Source organism: Salmo salar, chromosome ssa12 (genome assembly GCF_905237065.1).
Source record: "Salmo salar chromosome ssa12, Ssal_v3.1, whole genome shotgun sequence".
Lineage (NCBI taxonomy): Eukaryota > Metazoa > Chordata > Actinopteri > Salmoniformes > Salmonidae > Salmo > Salmo salar.
In genome coordinates this window covers 11,900,422-11,922,377 of record NC_059453.1, presented here as the reverse complement: position 1 = coordinate 11,922,377, position 21,956 = coordinate 11,900,422, and the positions used below count along the sequence as shown (strand labels likewise).

The 21,956-nt window shown below is 41.7% G+C and overlaps 1 protein-coding gene across 3 annotated transcripts in view; it reads left to right on the top strand.

The window, feature by feature from the left end:
- LOC106600782 (myosin heavy chain, fast skeletal muscle) overlaps positions 1–21,956 on the top strand; it is a 184,144-nt gene that overhangs the window by 85,909 nt on the left and 76,279 nt on the right. The window contains exons 1-12 of one of the 3 annotated variants that reach the window (XM_045690688.1): positions 12,144–12,168; positions 12,565–12,609; positions 12,734–12,961; positions 13,297–13,443; positions 13,648–13,804; positions 14,720–14,747; positions 15,007–15,115; positions 15,275–15,367; positions 15,541–15,601; positions 15,767–15,865; positions 16,202–16,305; positions 16,674–16,812. The exons of 1 other annotated variant lie outside the window; for it this stretch is intronic. In XM_045690688.1, the coding sequence (XP_045546644.1) occupies positions 12,746–12,961; positions 13,297–13,443; positions 13,648–13,804; positions 14,720–14,747; positions 15,007–15,115; positions 15,275–15,367; positions 15,541–15,601; positions 15,767–15,865; positions 16,202–16,305; positions 16,674–16,812 (1,153 nt within the window). In that variant the 5' untranslated portion in view covers positions 12,144–12,168; positions 12,565–12,609; positions 12,734–12,745. Of the gene's footprint in view, positions 1–12,143; positions 12,169–12,564; positions 12,610–12,733; positions 12,962–13,296; positions 13,444–13,647; positions 13,805–14,719; positions 14,748–15,006; positions 15,116–15,274; positions 15,368–15,540; positions 15,602–15,766; positions 15,866–16,201; positions 16,306–16,673; positions 16,813–21,956 lie in introns of those variants that run through there. One more of the 3 variants, XM_045690686.1, reaches the window with a different exon arrangement.

Below are 21,956 nucleotides of genomic sequence, written 5' to 3'. Positions count from 1 at the left end.
GACAGTTGTGAAGAGGGCATGACAACACCTTTTACCCCTCAGGAGACTGAAAAGATTTGGCATGGGTCCCCAAATCCTCAAAAAGTTCTATAGCTACACCATCGAGAGCATCCTAACCGATTGCATCACAGTCTGGTATTGCAACCGTAAGGCGCTACAGAGGGTAGTGCGTACGGCCAGTACATCACTGGGGCCAAGCTTCCTGCCATCCAGGACCTATATACTAGGCAGTGTCAGAGGAAGGCCCAAACAATGGTCAAAGACTCTAGTCACCCAAGTCATAGACTGTTCTCTCTGCTACCGCACTACAAGCGTTACCGGAGCGCCAAGTCTAGGACCAAAAGGCTCCTTAACAGCTTCTAACCCCAAGCCTAAAGACTGCTGAACAATTAATAAAATGGCCACCCGGACTATATACATTGACACCCCCCAGGGTCAGGGTAAGGCAGTGGTCAGTAATCCAGAGGGGGGCAAAGGTAGAAGTCGGCAGGCAGGGTCAGGGGCAGGCAGAGTGGTAGGCTGGCGGGCTCAGAGTCAGGACAGGCAAGGTTCAAAAACAGGAGGACAAGTAAAGAAAGACTGCGAAAAGCTGGAGCTGAGACACAAAACACTGGTTGACTTGAACAAACAAGACGAACTGGCAACAGACACACAGAGAAAACAGGTATAAATACACAGGGGATATTGGGGAAGATGGACGAGACTTGGAGGTGGGTGGAGACAATCACAAAGACAGGTGAAACAAATCAGGGTATTCCTTCTGGTTTGCGATTAGTGGGACTATCATTTGTTTTTCAACAGGACAATGATCCAACACACCTCCAGGCTGTTTAAGAGGTATTTGACCAAGAAGGAGCGCGATAGAGTGCTGCATCAGATGACCTGGTCTCCACAATCATCTGACCTCAACCCAATTGAGATAGTTTGGGATGAGTTGGACCGCAGAGTGAAGGAAAAGCAGCCAACAATTGCAATATGTGTGAACTCTCTGAAGACTGTTGGAAAAACATTCCAGGTGAAGCTAGTTGAGAGAATGTCAATTGTGTGCAACGCTGTCATCAAGGGAAAGGGTGGCTACTTTGAAGAATCTCAAATATATGTTTAACCCTTTTTTGGTTACTACATGATTCCATATGTGTTATTTCATAGTTTTGATGTCTTCACTATTATTCTACATCCAGAGATGTTTGATCGGGTTCAAGTCCGGGCTTTGACTGGGCTACTCAAGGACATTCAGAGACTTGTGCTTAGGGTCGTTGTCCTGTTGGAAGGTGAACCTTCACCCCAGTCTGAGGTCCTGAGCACTCTGGATCAGGTTTTCATCAAGGATCTCTCTGTACTTTGCTCCGTTCATCTTTCCATACAAACCTGACCAGTCTCCCAGTCCCTAACGCTGAAAACATCCCACAACAGCATGCTTACACCACCATGCTTCACCGTAGGGATGGTGCCAGGTTTCCTCCAGACGTAACGTTTTGCATTCAGGGCAAATAGTTAAATCTTGGTTTCATCAGACCAGAGAATCTTGTTTCTCATGGTCGAGATTTTTATATGCCTTTTGGCGAACTCCAAGCGGCTTTCATATGCCTTTTACTGAGGAGTGACTTCCGTCAATGCCACTCTACCAAAAAGGCCTGATTGGTGGAGTCCTGCAGAGATGTTTGTCCTTCTGGAAGGTTCTCCCATCTCCACAGAGGAACTCTAGAGCTCTGTCCGAGTGACCATCGGGTCTTGGTCACCTCCCTGACCAAGGCCCTTCTCCCCCGATTGCTCAGTTTGGCAGGCCGGCCAACTGTAGGAAGAGTCTTGCTGGTTCCAGACTTCTTCCATTGAAGAATGATGGAGGCCACTGTGTTCTTGGGGACCTGCAATGCTGCAGACATTTCTTGGTACCCTTCCCCAGATTTGTGCCTCGAAACAATCCTGTCTCGGAGCTCTACGGACAATTGCTTCGTCCTCATGGCTTGGTTTTTGCTCTGACGTGCATTGTCAACTGTGAGACCTTATATAGACAGGTGTGTGCCTTTCCAAATCATGTTCAATCAATTGAATTTACCACAGGTGGACTCCAATCAAGTTGTAGAAACATCTCAAGGATGATAAATGGAAACAGGATGCATCTGAGCTCAATTTCGAGTCTCATTGCAAAGGGTCTGAATACTTATGTAAATAAGGTATTTTTTAATACATTTGGTAAAATTTCAAAAAACCTGTTTCCACTTTGTCATTATGGGATATTGTGTGTAGGTTGATGAGGAATTTACTTGATTTTATCCATTTTAGAATAAGACTGTAACGTAACAAAATGTGGAAAAATGGAAAGGGGTCTGAATACTTTCCGAAGGCACTGTATTGCTGTGGAAGCTGGATGTATTTCTGACACACTTGTTTCTGAACATGGACATATTGGGCTTGTAAATGATCTGTTGATTTAGTTTGCTTCCTGTAACTCTGCCATCGACTGTATGGGATCAAATTGGAGTTTCAAGAACAGTTCAGCAGATGTGGATTTGATACCATCTCTATGACGCAGGGTCATGAAGAAATCCCAAACTACTTTAGGCTGCATGTATTTCTGACACCCAGTTTGGATCATGTTTGGAGAAGGTCACTAGGCAGGGGGTAATAACTGTGGACTTGTTTGTCCAAAGATCTGTACAACTTGTTGAAAAACACAACAGCTCCCCATTTGATCCAAGTGTTTATCCTTGTAAATGTATTAGATTAATATTACATTTAGCCCTCCATTGACATAACACTGCATGCTGAAAGGTGAAGACCTCATACCTATACAGTAGACCACAGAGATCTGATACAGGCCAGCACATTATTTTGACCTTATTAGTCAACCATAAGGTCCTCACATTGCTGACACCGTAATAGATTTACAGCAAGACATGTGACCTGTAAAATAAGATCTGAATTAACCGAGCCAAGATTGAATGTTTAGTAGGTCCATGCCACAGCATGTGACATTTCAAATCCAGATATAGATTTGAATGGCTTTGACATTTTAATGGATTGAATCATGTAAAACAAAATGCTGACGTGAGCCAAGGCACTGGGGTGTCTCAGGCCAACTACTTTGCAGGTCGTTTTACAGAACAAAATGTATTGGATCAACAGTTACTATCCGATCCCCCCAAGGCCCTGATAAAATACAAATGTACAATAACAGTTTCATAATGACAGTTTACTCAACTGCTTAATGACATCTGACAGTTAATAACAGTATATCAGGGACCTGCAACTCCTGTTCTGGACAGCCCATCCACATGGGGTGCTGGCTTTTATTCCACCCCAGCACTAACACAGCGGGTTCAGCTAAATCAAATGATCATAACCTTCAATTTAGCCCTTAATTACTTGAAATCAGGTTGGGATTCCTATGAGTTGGGAGCCATCAGCCAATGAAGGAGAATAGAATTGACTACTCTAAAATGGAGATAGCCTCAATGGCACTGCCCATGCTGTCACAGACACTATAATGGCACAGATACAAATATGAGTCCTCTATCTATCTGTTGTTAACACACAGTATCTGCCCTCTCATTGGCTAAAATGGTCACACCTAATCTCACCTCCTCCCATTTCCATTATTAGAGTGGTCACTAAAATATATTGTCAATATAATAAACAATCTTTGGCAAAATCAACTTGTTGTGAAGGGTCATGCTACTCCTACAGGACTCCCAATTGCTTCTAATTACCCTAGGCCACGCCCCTTCCCTCCACACCTGTTACCACTCCCTAATCATCTCTCCACTGCCTTTTTACACCCCTTTCATTTCCATATAGAAGTGGTGAGTAGATGGCGGCATGCACATTCAAATTGTGTCAACGCCTTTATACCATAGTTTCCGCCATCTCCAATTCTCTTCTGAGGTTTTGTTTCAAAATGCTTGTGAGTCGAATGAAGCTAATAATACAGAAAGTGAGAATGAGTGGGTTACCGTGGCGAAGAAAAAAGGGTAACAAGAGAAGCAAAGCTGTGGCGGAAAAAAGTAATCACGAGACTCGTTTTTAGTCGGAGTGAGGTATTTTAGATCAATGCTACTTGGGAAATCCGTATAACATCTCCAGGAATATCTGGAATGTGTTGGAGGAAAGTGTGGAGTCGGTGAGAGTCACAAGAAGTGGTCTTATTTTTTGTGTGTGTGTGTGCGGAGCAGAAGAAGCATATATAGAGTTCAGTGTGTCAATTCGGGAGGGCCTCTGGCAGTCTCTTTGGGGGTGCCACAGGGTTCAATTCTCGGACCGACTCTCTTCTCTGTATACATCAATGATGTCGCTCTTGCTGCTGGTGATTCTCTGATCCACCTCTACACAGACGACACCATTCTGTATACTTCTGGCCCCTCTTTGGACACTGTGTTAACTAACCTCCAGACGAGCTTCAATGCCATAAAACTCTCCTTCCGTGGCCTCCACCTGCTCTTAAATGTAAGTAAAACTAAATGCCTATAAAGGGGGTTATTTCTGGGGTGGAGCAAGAAATAAAGGAAGAGGATATAAGTGAAGCTATATCGATGGAGTGGTTGGTGTATGTCGATTGACCTGTATGGTAGATGGGGAAAAGAAATGAACTTCATCCATGCTACTGTTCTTTGATGAGTCTCTCCCTTCTCATTTAAAGTTAGGATTCATGAGATACCCTGTTGGAGCTTTTGGTCACAAACCCCTTCAGTGTCATAAATGGAACCCCCATCGAAGAATGTAGAAGTGGGTCACTGCACTCAGTTAGAATAAATGTTACTCTCCATTTCACTGCATATCTAATAAAGTCCCAACATCATTTGTACACACGTGGTACATTTCCTTGAGAAGTCACACTGCAAAAGGGGAAACTAACCCACTAAATGACAAGCTAATGTCTCATAGTCAGTTGTTTGTCTAACGTTTTAAAATACCATTTTATGTTTCTACATTTCCACAACCTAACCTTCCTATCAGCCTTTACAAGCCCCAACTCCAACTCCTAAACCTTAATCAACCTTAATCAAACCCTCCCCTCATGTGCTCTCTCTTCCTGTTCTACTGTGTAATAAATACTGTACCTGAATTCTTAATCTCAATCTCCTCATTACATTCTGACCAATGAAAACATTCTACTACAATAAATCCTTTGTTCTATATTTAATTCCTTTATTTTGGGGGATTTGCCTGTATTGAATTGTTCGGTATTACTTCACTGCTAGGAACATAAGAATTTCGCTGCACCTGTGATAACATCTGCAAAATATGTGTTACGTGACCAATAACATTTGATTTACAACTAATCATGATCTTCAATTTAGCCCTTAATTACTTTAAATCAGGTCCAGTTCGTTAGTGCTGGAGTGGAAGAAATACAATTCAGTTCAATCAGGAAGTAAACAAAATTCAAAAATTTCACAATGCTTTTAAATAGACATAATTTAACTTCACTTCCTGAATTCACTTGAAATGACCCCTGATCTGCATTGTGAGAAGACCCATGGCTGTAAAGTCAGATGAGGTCTTTGTAGCCAAATGCACAGTTGTCTAGTTGGGTATGACAGCTGTACATATTCCTCTGACACTGATCTAAGGTCAGTTTTATCGCGGAGGGTAACTTCTGCCCAGAACAACTTTGGAGCTAAACATGTCCCTCAAATACAAAAACGCAGGTCATAGATCATGCAAGATCTTTGCACATTAAAATCAATATCATAAATGTTTCGTCTGCATGGTGCAAATGTTCTCTCCACCCACAAACATGGCAAGTAAATATCTTGTCTAATAACAGTGGCGTCGGTGCCAGAATTAGGCTGCGTTGGCAGATATACCGAACAATAAACCTTGGCTGCAGTGAAGATGAGAGCACAGTCCAAGAAATGAAAAGGCCTTGATGGGATCCTTCTAGATGGTCAGTGTACTAGTGTATCCAGCAGATATGGGGCTTCTTGTACTGATGTGCTGGGTGGACACTGGGCATAAAGAATGAATCAATATTAATGTATAATAGTAGATAAGGTAATCCAAGCAATAACAATAACCTTAGAGCGGTAACAAATAAATTAAATGGATGGCATTTAAACCCATTCTGACACAAAGAGAAGAGTCAGGTGTGAGAGATAGAGACCTACACAATCTATACATACATGCACTTTGCTATATGTTCCCAGCCTTTGTCCCCAGTTACTGCCAATATAGGCATAAACTTTTGAACACCAAAAAAATAATGCCCTTCTCTGTTATGGACATATTCATTTGTTTCATACCTTTTAGAACCCCACCCTCCTGCTGAATAGTTCAGAACAGGACACACACACATCTGATACACCTTGGAATACGTGGCATAACCACTGTCTTCAGTGTTTCTGTTTTTCCTATAACTCCCAAGGGGTCTTACTAATCACCCCAAACAACCCAAAAGTACCCAAAACAACCCCAAACAGGTACCTAACAGAGCCCAAAAGAACCACAAACAAGCCCACTGTAAGAGAATTGTAGCAATCCACCATCTATAACCGTACTTCACTGAATTTCTTCACTTTGACGTGAAGGGTCACAGCCACCCCAAGAGTGGTTTGAGTGTGGTCACGGGTGGGTACGTTCCTTCGAATATCATCAAGTTAACATTCAGTCGAACCACACCCAGGCGAGAACAAGTCTAAAACGGATACATTGTTTAAGATTTGTGAATGGGATTCAATATTGACTTACACCAAGCTGATGGCAGTATACTGTACTCAAAACATATTAGGATCAAACCATGTAGAACTTAAGTCAATTCAGGGATTTTAAGACTTCATTAGACAGTTCATCAATCATTTAGTTACGTGTTACAGATATTTGTATTTATCCTTTATGAAAACCTTCCAGAAGGACAACCATCTCTGCAGCACTCCACTAATCAGGCCTTTATGGTAGAGTGACTAGATGGAAGCCCCTCCTCAGTAAAAGGCAAATGACAGCCCGCTTGGAGTTTACAAAAAGGCACCTAAAGACTCTCAGACCATGAGAAACAAGATTCTCTGGTCTGATGAAACCAAGGTTAAACTCATTGGCCTGAGTGCGAATTGTCACCTTCTGGAGGAAACCTGGCACCATTCCTACGGTGAAGCGTGGTGGTGGCAGCATCATGCTGTAGGGATGTTTTTCAGCGTTAGGGACTGGGAGACTAGTCAGGATCGAGGCAAAGATGAACGGAGCCAAGTACATAGAGATCCTTGATGAAAACCTGCTCCAGAGCACTCAGGACCTCAGACTGGGGTGAAGGTTCACCTTCCAACAAGACAACGACACTAAGCACACATCCAAGACAATGCAGGAGTGGCTTCGGGACAAGTATCTGAATGTCCTTGAGTGGCCCAGCCAGAGCCAGGACTTGAACCCGAACGAACATCTCTGGAGAGACATGAAAATAGCTGTGTAAAATGTTCCACGATGATAGTTCAGCAAAGCACTCCTACCTAACTCTGTTCTTTTGTTGGGAACATTGTATAAAATGACTTCCTACCAAACTCTGTTTTTGTATTTGAAACACTATATAAAATGACTTCCTACCAAACTCTGTTTTTGTATTGGGAACATTATATCAAAGGGGGGACGTGCTTGTAGTAATGGATGGAGTGGGATGGGTGCAATGGTACCAAATACAGCAAACACATGGATTCCATGTGTTTGATACCATTCAATTTGCTACTTTCCAGTTATTATTATGAACCGCCATCCCTTCATTATATAAATTGGCTTCCTACCAAACTCTGTTCTTGTGTTGGGAACATTATATAAAATGACTTCCTACCAAACTCTGTTCTTGTGTTGGGAATATTATATAAAATGACTTCCTTCCAAACTCTGTTCTTGTCTTGGGAACATTATATAAAATGACTTCCTACCAAACTCTGTTCTTGTGTTGGGAACATTATATAAAATGACTTCCTTCCTAACTCTGTTCTTGTGTTGGGAACATTATATAAAATGACTTCCTATCAAACTCTGTTCTTGTGTTGGGAACATTATATAAAATGACTTCCTACCAAACTCTGTTCTTGTGTTGGGAACATTAAATAAAATGCTAGATATAAGAGGTCTCTGACATTGTTTTTTCAAGTTTAGTTTTCGGTGAACATGTGGCTTTATAAAATTCTTCCTCAAAATATGCCACATTTTCATTACTTGAGAACAAATCAGCAAACCCCTTCTACCACTCATTAAGTACGTGTGAGTTATCAGAGTTTAACCCCCCCCCCCCTCGCTCTTCCTGGACTTCCAATGGAACTTTTATGTTGTTGTTTTGCTGTTCCTAACTTATTAGGTTCCATAACTGTAGAGTATTTCATGTGTATCTACTGAAGGTGTAATAACTGCCCTCTCTGATATCTGTGTTAGAATAGGCAGTATATTTTATGAAACACATACTTTCTAAGAAGGACTCTTCTTTTCCTATCGTTACGCTGTGTAAATAAGGGCTCCTCACATTACAGACCACAGGTCTCTTAACTCATCATCCCAACATGGCTCATTCGGCTGATTTCAGGTAATATTCTTTATTCAAATCATATTTTCCTATTTCATTTAAGTCTTTTGGCAGATGCTCTAATCCAGAGGGATTTACAGTAGTGAGTACATACATTTTCATATTTGTTTGTATTGGTCCCCCTAGAGGAATTGAACCCACAGCCCTGGCATTGCAAGTGCCATGCTCTACCAACTGAGCCACACGGGACCAAATTATAACACAAAATGTTTCATACCACACGTCTAATGTTTCAATTAATTCTAACAGTTTTCTGTGTGCCATTTCAGACCAGAGGAAATCATTTGCCATATTTATTTTCTTACATTTATCCCTTTGCAGGGTATGTGTATGTTGCCCCGAGTGATGCTCAGTGGTCTCTCAGAAAATTCATGGCCAACAGAAAAGGTCATAAATAAAGGTCATCATTGAAGCCAGCTCAGCTGCTAAGCAGTTTATATCAGAGTGTAATAAAAGTTTGAGGCAGCTATATCGCTGTCAGCAATATGAGTGGATAAGATTATTGAAATACTGTACTGGTGTTATGTAAGTCATAAGAATCCTACTGGACCGTTTTAGCCAACTGAAATGTGAGACTAATAAAAGCGCCTCCAGAATCTTCAATAGGACATAGGTCGATGGGTAGTGAAACTTGGCAAATAAAACCTTTTTATTTCACCTACTTTTAACATTCCGTCGTAAAGAGAACATGTTCAACTTAATAAAACACATGTTTTCCCATCGAAAGAAGTTCAACAAAAATAATACTATAGTAAGTGCATCAACATTCAGTGCCCTTAAATAAGGTAACAGGATGGATCGTAACAGGGTTGAGGTATTTATCTGAAATCAGCCATGAATCCCCTCGTGACAGGCTTGCTGTGTGCAACAGGGAAGGGCAATTGAATGAAAGCTTTACAAAACAAATGTAATTGTTAAAACATTTCTAGCCTTTATGTCTGAGGGTAACAGGGTTGTCGTGTTTCCATCACAAAGTGGGCAAAAAGAGTAGAACCAGTTCACCTGCTTTTAAACCAAGATTTGACTATTAGATGTTCAATGTCTGCAGGATTCATCATATTAAGACAGGAGTTCAGATCACGTTGACCTTAAAATGAATCACTAATCACATGAAATAAATAATAATCTTCCAACATGTATTTGTCAAAGCAACAAAACAACTAACAATGATAAAATGATTGGGGTTAAGGGGGTGTCACGTCCTGACCAGTGAAGGGGTTATTTGTTATTGTAGTTTGGTCAGGGCATGGCAGGGGGTGTTTGTTTGATGTGTTTCATTTTTGGGGGGGTTATGTTCTATGTTAGTGTATTTCTATGTTTGTTCTAGTGTGTCTATTTCTATGTTGAAGTTTCCTGGGTTGACCTTCAATTGGAGGCAGCTGTTCCTCGTTGCCTCTAATTGAAGGTCCTATTTAGTAGGGGTGTTTTTTTTCCTATGTTTTGTGGGTGTTTGTTTCCTGTTTTGTGTGTTGCACCTGACGGAACTGGTTTTCGGTCGTTTTGTTGTTTGTTTGATTTTGAGTTAAATAAAAGTAAATATGAGCACTTTACATGCCGCGTCTTGGTGCCCATTAGACGACCCACGTTACAGGGGGTTAAAATCTTCCTAGAAGTCACAGAGGGTTCACAGAGGGACATTCCTAAATGCATGAATTTTGCCACTTGAGCAAGTCTGTATTTACATTAGAGATCAGAGCATTTCATTTACTATAAAAGGCTTTTAAAATGCAATATTGGTGCACAACTTCTACTTAAAATGTCAAAGGGATGCTAAAGGGACTCATTTCGTGGAACGACTATCATACTGTTGATAAACTACATGACCAAAAGTATGTGGACACCTGCTCGTTGAACATCTCATTCCAAAATCATAGGTATTAATATGGAGTTGGTCCCCCCTTTGCTACTATAAAAGCCTCCACTCTTCTGGGAAAGGCTTTCCACTACATGTTGGAACATTACTGTGGAGACTTGCTTTCATTCAGCCACAAGAGCATTAGTGAGGTTGGGCACTGATGTTGGGTGATTAGGCCTGGCTCGCAGTCGGCGTTCCAATTCATCCCAAAGGTGTTCGATGGAGTTGAGGTCAGGGCTCTGTGCAGTCCAGTCAAGTTCTTCCACACCAATCTCGACAAACCATTTCTGTATGGGACTCGCTTTGTGCATGGGGGCATTGTCATGCTGAAACAGGAAAGGGCCTTCCCCAAACTGTTGCCACAATGTTGAGAGCACAGAGTTGTCTAGAATATCATTGTATGCTGTATCGCTAAGATTTCTCTTCGCTGGAACTTAGGGGCCGGGCCTGAACCATGACAAAGAGCCCCAGACCATTATTCCTACTCCACCAAACTTTACAGTTGGCACTACACATTCGGGCAGGTAGCTTTCCTCCAAACCCAGATTTGTCCGTCAGACTGCCAGATGGTAAAGCGTGATTCATCACTCCAGAGAATGTATTTCCACTGCTTCAGAGTTCAACAGCAGCGAGCTTTACACCAGTCCAGCTGGCGCTTGGCATTGGGCATTGTGATCTTAGGCTTGTGTGCAGCTGCTCGGCCATGGAAACCCATTTCATTAAGCTTCCGACAAACAGTTATTGTGCTGACAAAGGCAGTTTGGAACTCAATATTGAGTGTTGCAACTGAGAACAGACAATTTGTACATGCTTCAGCTCTCGGCGGTCCCGTTCTGTGAGCTTGTGTGGCCTACCACTTCGTGGCTGAGCAGTTGTCGCTCCTAGACGTTTCTACCTCAAAATAACAGCACTTACCTGCAGCTCTAGCAGGGCAGAAATTTGATGAACTGACTTGTTGGAAAGGTGGCATCCTATGACAGTGCCACGTTGAAAGTCACTGAGCTCTTCAGTAAGGCCATTCTACTGCCAATGTTTGTCTATGGAGATTGCATGGCTGTGTGCTCGAATTTATACACCTGTCAGCATTGGGTGTGGCTGAAATAGCTGAATCCTTTCATTTGAAGGGGTGTTCACATACTTGTATGTATGTTTATATATAGTTTACCTAAACATTATATTTAACAGTTTTATGAGCTGTAATTAAAAGGCTAAATGTTTCCGTTCTAGCTTTTAAATCTTAATTTAATATGGTTCCACCAGGGTGATAAATCAAACTAAGCAAATCACGAGGTAACGGCCAACTCCGTCACAAGCATGAGGTGAGGAGACAGTTCAGATGTGTTTACAAGCTAAATAATATAAATAATAGGTGAACATATATATAAAGTTGTTGATGAGGATTAATGTCACTAAAATGGAACTAAATAAGGTCATATTAGATTTAATTAAAACTATTTCATGGTGTTGGTGCAACATGGATTCCACTACAGTATTTGAGGATCAGTGGTAGTAACATTGGAATAAGTTAGATTAAACAAACTTTTGATATTGGTAATGAAATCTCTCATTTAGGTTAATTCACTGAAATTCAATTCGGAGACAAACATTTAAAAGTAATGTAATGGGAGTGTGGTGCTCCTGGAAGTGGGAGGTGCTAGTGATACACAGAAATAAACAGGTCTCTCATCCAATTCATTTCCTTTCCCAGAGTGGTCCATAATTAACTTTTGCTTGGTTAGCACTTCCAACCAGATATAAGGAGGCTGAGGCCCCAAAATCCTTAAGTCAGATACCTTCTTCTTCTGTGGTAAGACCTCTCCACCTCCTTAGATTTTTAAATGTGTCTCGTCCTTGCACTCAGCATCTGAGGCAGTAGCTAACTGCACTATTTGAATTGAGTTCTGTAAGATTTTACAATATGCAATCAAGTGGCATTAAAAATAATGTTGTTTTTATTATGTGTTTTACTTCAAATCTGTAACTTTCATTTACAGTAGAAAGTGGTGCTCCTGCACTTGAAAGGGTGTTCTAGAATGTAACTGGGTTTTCAGGGGTATTTATTTGAATTCCTAACAGAATGTGTTGATGTGTAGTAAAGGAAAGTTACCAGTTGCACCTGTAGTTGAATTTGACATGTAATGATTGAGTTAAATATTTTAGGCTTTAGACTTGTGTGTTTTCACAACACCCTAATGTGTCACAGGGTCCTCCAAGAAGTACACATTCATCTGTAGGAGGGGAAAAGAAGGTGAGCAGGGCTCACATAAAAAGTGATGAGAATATTCTGTGAGAGACATCGCTCACCTAACTCTGTTGACTGGGGAGGAAGCACCACAGATTCAATCATGTTTCTTATTTCATCTCTTTCCTAGTTATCCGTCACCATGAGTACGGACGCGGAGATGCAAGTCTACGGCAAGGCTGCCATATACCTTCGTAAATCTGAGAAGGAGAGGATGGAGGCACAAGCCATGCCCTTTGATTCAAAGAACTCCTGCTATGTGACAGACAAGGTGGAGCTGTACCTTAAGGGTTTAGTCACTGCCAGGGCCGACGGGAAGTGTACTGTAACAGTCACGAAACCTGACGGCACTAAGGAGGTAAGTCTGATCTGAAAAGTATTCAAGTTCAAGTTTGTGCAATCACTCTAATTCTTGAAAAGTCAACTAAATGCAAAAACAAACTTCCAATGTTTTTTGTAAGCAGAATATAATCTTCAAAGACATCAATTTTATTGCTGCTATTTAAAAATTAAATGGAATTTCTCATGTTGACTAGTCAAGAATCTCCAGTTATGTGTCAGTGGGTGATAACAAAGTAGTTGGATTAATGTGGATTGCATTTTTTAAATGATTAATCTTGTATTTAATGAGCAAAAAGCTTTCAGTCATGTCTACTTTGATCTGCGTGTAAACTAGGTTTCTGACTGTTTCAGGAAGGAAAAGAGTTCAAAGATGCAGACATCTATGAGATGAATCCCCCTAAGTACGACAAGATTGAGGACATGGCCATGATGACCTACCTGAATGAAGCCTCTGTGTTGTATAACCTCAAAGAGCGTTATGCAGCATGGATGATCTATGTAAGAAACCTGCACATACAAACACACACACATACATGAACATAATAAATGCGCACATACAGTACTAGACATAATTAAAACCAAAACATATCAATACAGCAGACCCACATCAGTATTCCAAAGTACACCCATATCCTCACATAAATCCAGGTAAAAGTACATATGATTTTGTTAATCCTTTAATTTAATTATGCTTTCATCCAGACCTACTCTGGGCTCTTCTGTGCCACGGTGAACCCCTACAAGTGGCTCCCAGTGTACGACGAAGAGGTTGTCAACGCCTACAGAGGGAAGAAGAGGGTGGAGGCTCCACCCCATATCTTCTCCGTCTCTGACAACGCCTTTCAGTTCATGATGATTGGTACGATATCTCATTGATGGATGGATGGATCAATCAATCAAATGTATTTATAAAGCCCTTTTTACATAAGCAGATGTCACAAAGTGCTTATACAGAAACCCAGCCTGAAACCCTAGACACCAAGCAATGCAGACCCTAAGAAAAAACCTAGAGAGGAACCATGCTCTGAGGTGTGGCCAGTCCTCTTCTGGCTTGAGATTATAGGAGTATATGGCCATTAAGGCCATACAAAATGTTCAAACGTTCATAGATGACATGCAGGGTCAAATAATTATCACAGTGGCTGTAGAGTGTGCAATAGGTCAGCACCTCAGGAGTAAATGTCAGTTGGCTTTTCATAGCCGAGCATTCAGAGGTCGAGACAGCAGGTCAAAAAACTGCAGGTAGCACGTCAGGTGAACAGATCAGTGTTCCATAGCCGCAGGCAGAACAGTTGAAACTGGAGCAGCAACACGACCAGGTGGACTGGGGACAGCCAGGAGTCATCAAGCCAGGTAGTCCTGTGGCATGGTCCTGGGGCACTGGTCCTCAGAAATAGAGAGAGAGAATACTTAAGTTCATAAAGGAATTTCACCAGATTTAAAGGTCGAGACCGAGTCGTCGTCTCTCACACGGATAGACAATCCATAAAAATGGAGCTCTATGGATGTCCATAACTGCATATAGATCTCAAAGTCCATAAGTGCTAATGGATGGATGGATGGACAGATAGATAGTTGGGTGTAAAATGAAATGAAATCAAATTCAAATATGCTTTACAGTTTACTCGTCTAGGTTAGAACAGTTTGCTGGGATTGTCTGATTTCAGGATCCATGAATGGAAAATGTCCAAAATTAAATTCATGATTATACGAATGCAATAATGCACCCATAATGTTGCTTGAGTATGATAAGCAATATGTTTTCTGGTTCCAGATAAGGAGAACCAGTCCGTCCTGATTACGTAAGTTGATTACTAAAATGTCACTTGAGAAAGTATTTCTATTGTAATACGTTGGGTAACTTGGTGTGATGAAATACATGACATTATGAATAGATTATGACATTAGGTTATGTGTAATAACGAGTTGATGAAAGGGAATATTTGTTAATGATTTACTTATGTTAGAAAACAGGTATTTTTCAATGCTATTTTTTGGTGAAAGCCAATCTGACACTCGGACATGTAACTAAAACCCCTCTTTCTCTGTCATATAAACCAGTGGAGAATCCGGTGCAGGAAAGACTGTCAACACCAAGCGTGTCATCCAGTACTTTGCCACCATTGCAGTGTCTGGTGGCAAGAAGGAAGCAGACCCCAACAAAATGCAGGTAGGTTGTTCTTATGTTTGCCTTTCAATCACATTTCAGTTTTGTTTTCTGAGCAAACTTCTTGTGAATCATGTGTCAAGAAAAGTGTTCAAGTCATAGAGAAAAACAAACTTGACCACTTTTCCCCTATTCTGAGCAACTTGTGTTTATCTCAATCAGGGGTCTCTTGAGGATCAGATCATTGCAGCTAACCCTCTGCTGGAGTCTTACGGTAATGCCAAGACAGTGAGGAACGACAACTCGTCTCGCTTTGTAAGTATGAAGGGCATACTGTGGAAGTTACCTTATATTGGAAAAATGTAATTCAGTAGTTCCCTATTGTTATATCAATAGATGTCCAACAAACTGTAACATTTAAAGGGGTCTATCAAAGTAAAATGTTATTTATTTGGTGACCGATTTCTAACCCCCATGCTCTACTATAGGGTAAATTCATCAGGATTCACTTCCAAGCTGGTAAACTGGCTAAAGCTGACATTGAGACCTGTGAGTTGGTTTTGATTGTTTCTCAATGATTTCCTAAATTCACAGATTATTTTTTTGGGGAGATATTAATAACAGATTTTTTTGGAGATCTTCACATCAAATTTGATTTCATCTTATGTTTTCTCACTCTCTTTGTGTCACTCGCACTCTCTCTTTCACCCTCAGACCTGCTGGAGAAGTCCAGAGTGTCCTTCCAGCTTCCCGATGAGAGAGGCTACCACATCTTCTTCCAGATGATGACAGGCCACAAACCTGAGCTAGTTGGTACGACAAAGTAGAGGTTCAGAGGAACTCTTTCCCACCCCCATCTGTGTAACTTGTTACAAATATTCATAGTACACACTAATAATACTATTACAATGATTTCATCCAAGGTAACAAGGCATCTAGAAATTTGGAAGGTCTTTGGGAAATATCTGTAAAGTAATGCACCTTGATGCACTAGTCCACAAGTCTCAGTCTCCTCTTTTGATGCTATTTATTATATACTACATGTATAATTGAGTCTATCTGATGAGTAAAGGAGGGAGAGATACTGTAAAGGTAGGACAGCAGAATTCTAAGAGATTTAACTGACAAGCTGTTCTCCGTTGTCCACAGAATTGGCGCTCCTCACCACCAACCCCTACGACTTCCCCATGTGCAGCCAGGGACAGATCACTGTGGCCAGCATCAATGACAATGAAGAGCTGGATGCCACAGATGTGAGTCAAACAAAGGGTTAACCAAACTATAGATATAGAATGGGTAGGACCACCATACACACTGAAGGTCTGTGAAATTCCAACTTGCTAGGAATTTTCATGTATTTTTTTGTTTGATTCTAAATGCCTTGTGTTAGTTAAGCATGAACGTAAAGGAACTCTTCATGCCTTCACACTTTGCCTTGAGGCACATACATGTAAGACATCCACAAGAGAGCGCCACTAAGTGCCCTGTGGAACTGCGTAAAACTCCTACTAAACATCTACTAATGTGTTGGCCAAGAGTCAAATCTATCCATCCCATTCGTTCTGGAGTGAGCACAGAACTGTAGCGTAACGTCACTTTTGTACTTCTTCTTTATTGCCAGGATGCCATTACAATCCTGGGCTTCACTAATGAGGAGAAGCTTGGAATATACAAGCTGACAGGAGCTGTAGTGCACCATGGCAACATGAAATTCAAGCAGAAGCAGCGTGAGGAGCAGGCCGAGCCAGACGGCACAGAGGGTGAGTCCCACTCATAGATATACAATATGTAGAGCATTAGTCCTATACCCAGTCCCAAACATAGAAATAGAACACCTAAGACAGACAGTGCCACATGAAAGTGTAATGGAAATTCTCCACTAAGGATGTACACTCAATGTAAATGAATCCATCTTTATTAACAGTTAACTGGAGAGGTTCACAAACTCAATACAAGCTTGATGAAAACTCTGACAAGGACGTACCTTTTCAGTCCTTATATACTGCTACACAAACAAGTCATATCAGCATGATTTACCTTATTCATTATTAACGGTGGTTCCTGCATGTGACTGACCCATACCTCACGAGGCTTCTTCTCTCAAAGCTGAGACCTTGAAACTGAGATACTCCTCTTGGTTCCCAGAGCAATGTTCTAGGCGTACTGCCAAATTGCATATACAGTGATAGTGAGTAGAATCACTCACTCGCATGAACCCAACAGAATTGGTAATAAGAAAAAACATTTTAAGAAAAAGCAGCATTGATCTGAAAACACACAAACATAAAATGTTCCATCACATTCCTCGTTTTATCACTTCCGTTAAAATTATTGTAACATGTTAAAGTGAGCATTTGATTATGGCTTAAACTAGCAAAGGAGGTTCTATCAAAATACTTCTATAAAAGTAAGTGAAATCAACACATAAAATGACACTTTATCCTTTCAAACCCTTCATTCTGGGTTATACAATCGAACTAATAACTTATCTTTATTCCATAGGTCTAACACTTGTAAAACCATTGTAGTAGAATGGTTTAACTTAAGACCTTCCTTTCATACAGGTACATACATGCTTCATTACATAAGTTTATTTATAGAAACATCATAAGCGGCAGGGGAGAACTGGAGCTTTGGACTTTCTCTTCAACCTTCTGGTTCCTAAGAGACTTGAAAAGAAAAAGAAAAAAACGGGAATATGACCAGTGTTAGTAATAGCCTAGCCTGACTCTATACCTGATAACATGATGATTCCCACTCTCCCCTAGCCTGACTCTATACCTGATAACATGATGATTCCCACTCTCCCCTAGCCTGACTCTATACCTGATAACATGATGATTCCCACTCTCCCCTAGCCTGACTCTATACCTGATAACATGATGATTCCCACTCTCCCCTAGCCTGACTCTATACCTGATAACATGATGATTCCCACTCTCCCCTAGCCTGACTCTATACCTGATAACATGATGATTCCAGCTCTCCCCTAGCCTGACAGACTCTATTCCTGATAACATGATGATTCCCACTCTCCTCTAGCCTGACTCTATACCTGATAACATGATGATTCCCACTCTCCCCTAGCCTGACTCTATACCTGATAGCATGATGATTCCCACTCTCCCCTAGCCTGACTCTATACCTGATAACATGATGATTCCCACTCTCCCCTAGCCTGACTCTATACCTGATAACATGATGATTCCCACTCTCCCCTAGCCTGACTCTATACCTGATAACATGATGATTCCCACTCTCCCCTAGCACTGACTCTATACCTGATAACATGATGATTCCCACTCTCCCCTAGCACTGACTCTATACCTGATAACATGATGATTCCCACTCTCCCCTAGCACTGACTCTATACCTGATAACATGATGATTCCCACTCTCCTCTAGCCTGACTCTATACCTGATAACATGATGATTCCCACTCTCCCCTAGCCTGACTCTAAACCTGATAATATGATGATTCCCACTCTCCCCTAGCCTGACTCTATACCTGATAACATGATGATTCCCACTCTCCCCTAGCCTGACTCTATACCTGATAACATGATGATTCCCACTCTCCCCTAGCCTGACTCTATACCTGATAACATGATGATTCCCACTCTCCCCTAGCCTGACTCTATACCTGATAACATGATGATTCCCACTCTCCCCTAGCCTGACTCTATACCTGATAACATGATGATTCCCACTCTCCCCTAGCCTGACTCTATACCTGATAACATGATGATTCCCACTCTCCCCTAGCCTGACTCTATACCTGATAACATGATGATTCCCACTCTCCCCTAGCCTGACTCTATACCTGATAACATGATGATTCCCACTCTCCCCTAGCCTGACTCTATACCTGATAACATGATGATTCCCACTCTCCCCTAGCCTGACGCTATACCTGATAACATGATGATTCCCACTCTCCCCTAGCCTGACTCTATACCTGATAACATGATGATTCCCACTCTCCCCTAGCCTGACTCTATACCTGATAACATGATGATTCCCACTCTCCCCTAGCCTGACTCTATACCTGATAACATGATGATTCCCACTCTCCCCTAGCCTGACTCTATACCTGATAACATGATGATTCCCACTCTCCCCTAGCCTGACTCTATACCTGATAACATGATGATTCCCACTCTCCCCTAGCCTGACTCTATACCTGATAACATGATGATTCCCACTCGCCCCTAGCCTGACTCTATACCTGATAACATGATGATTCCCACTCTCCCCTAGCCTGACTCTATACCTGATAACATGATGATTCCCACTCTCCCCTAGCCTGACTCTATACCTGATAACATGATGATTCCCACTCTCCTCTAGCCTGACTCTATACCTGATAACATGATGATTCCCACTCTCCCCTAGCCTGACTCTATACCTGATAACATGATGATTCCCACTCTCCTCTAGCCTGACTCTATACCTGATAACATGATGATTCCCACTCTCCCCTAGCCTGACTATACCTGATAATATGATGATTCCCACTCTCCCCTAGCCTGACTGACTCTATACCTGATAACATGATGATTCCCACTCTCCCCTAGCCTGACTCTATACCTGATAACATGATGATTCCCACTCTCCCCTAGCCTGACTCTATACCTGATAACATGATGATTCCCACTCTCCCCTAGCCTGACTCTATACCTGATAACATGATGATTCCCACTCTCCCCTAGCCTGACTCTATACCTGATAACATGATGATTCCCACTCTCCCCTAGCCTGACTCTATACCTGATAACATGATGATTCCCACTCTCCTCTAGCCTGACTCTATACCTGATAACATGATGATTCCCACTCTCCCCTAGCCTGACTCTATACCTGATAACATGATGATTCCCACTCTCCTCTAGCCTGACTCTATACCTGATAACATGATGATTCCCACTCTCCCCTAGCCTGACTCTATACCTGATAGCATGATGATTCCCACTCTCCTCTAGCCTGACTCTATACCTGATAACATGATGATTCCCACTCTCCTCTAGCCTGACTCTATACCTGATAACATGATGATTCCCACTCTCCCCTAGCCTGACTCTATACCTGATAACATGATGATTCCCACTCTCCCCTAGCCTGACTGACTCTATACCTGATAACATGATGATTCCCACTCTCCCCTAGCCTGACTCTATACCTGATAACATGATGATTCCCACTCTCCTCTAGCCTGACTCTATACCTGATAACATGATGATTCCCACTCTCCCCTAGCCTGACTATACCTGATAATATGATGATTCCCACTCTCCCCTAGCCTGACTGACTCTATACCTGATAACATGATGATTCCCACTCTCCCCTAGCCTGACTCTATACCTGATAACATGATGATTCCCACTCTCCCCTAGCCTGACTCTATACCTGATAACATGATGATTCCCACTCTCCCCTAGCCTGACTCTATACCTGATAACATGATGATTCCCACTCTCCTCTAGCCTGACTCTATACCTGACAACATGATGATTCCCACTCTCCCCTAGCCTGACTGACTCTATACCTTTAGGATTGTGTTCTGCTGTGGTCCATAAAAAAAATGAAGGCTCTAAAAACACTGACTCATGCTTTCACCTAGGTTTCCTCATCAGCCAACAGGAGAGGTGTTCCCACATCATGTCATCCTCACTTCGCCTCTATTTTTCATGCTTATATGCAGTCAACAAGTATAATTATTATTTTCCTAAGTATAATTATTGTTTTCCCAAACAAGCCCTCTCCCCTTCTGAGTCTAGGATGTACAATGAATCTCTGTGGCTAGGCAGGTGGTGTCTCCCAGTCTTGATATCAGTCAGGAGAAGCCTTCAGATTAGGAAGTCCACATTCTTGCAGCCTACCTCAGTCCTTTGTTAATTACCCAGACTCATACACAAACAGTTATTTGAGAATAAGCAATTTATATAATAATATAAAACAGTGAAGCTATAAGACAGTTTTATACGGCAATAGTTCACAATCTATATAGTTAGCTCTACGATATGACTCCTATCTCACTCTTGTGGAAACATTCTGTCTCAGAGACAGGCCCCATTTGTACTTTTCCTCCGGCCACAAATACAGTTGCACATAGATCATTCCATCTAACCCATAACACATGAATTACTGCTACTAGGCCACTTTAAGAAACAAAATAAAACGAGGTCAAGTCAAATAATTAGTCCCTCATCTGGAACGGTGATCACTCACATGTTCCACACCACCTAGAATACATATTGCCTTGAACAGGGAAGATAGAGAATACATGTTTAATCATTTTCTCTCCTTTTCGGCTTTCCGAATCATTCTTTAAACTACTGATAAATGATCCCATGCTTCTTGAATCTCTGACTTTAATTTAAGACTCTCAACTTAGCACACATCGACACTGGCAGAATGTACATCTAAAGACAGGGGTGTGTACATGTACTACATGTCAACATATCTTTGTCCTTCTCTTATACTGTCGCCAGTGGCATGTTAGTGACAGATCGGTATCTCAATGCATTTCTATTCTAAATTACTGAATAACATTTCACAGTGTGCAGACCCCCACAATAAACCTAATACCCCAAATAAACCATTTGGACAATCCTAATTCAATTACGGGTAACGGTTGACCACTCCTCCCTCCCAGCACTCATTCTTCTGGCGTCACTTCGTTTTCTTCTTAAGATAGCTTTGCAGTTCATCCTCACAATGGTACGCATGGAACTCATGCCTGTCAATGTGGATGGCCCTTGATAATGTACCGATTTCAATATCCCCAAGCAGACGAAACACTCACCTGAGCCGCCGCCACCAACCTTTGTGGTCCATTCTGTCTTATCCGTTTTCTGGCCAGTGCACAAGCAGCATGAGATAAGTTTGGAGGCGTTGAGGGTCA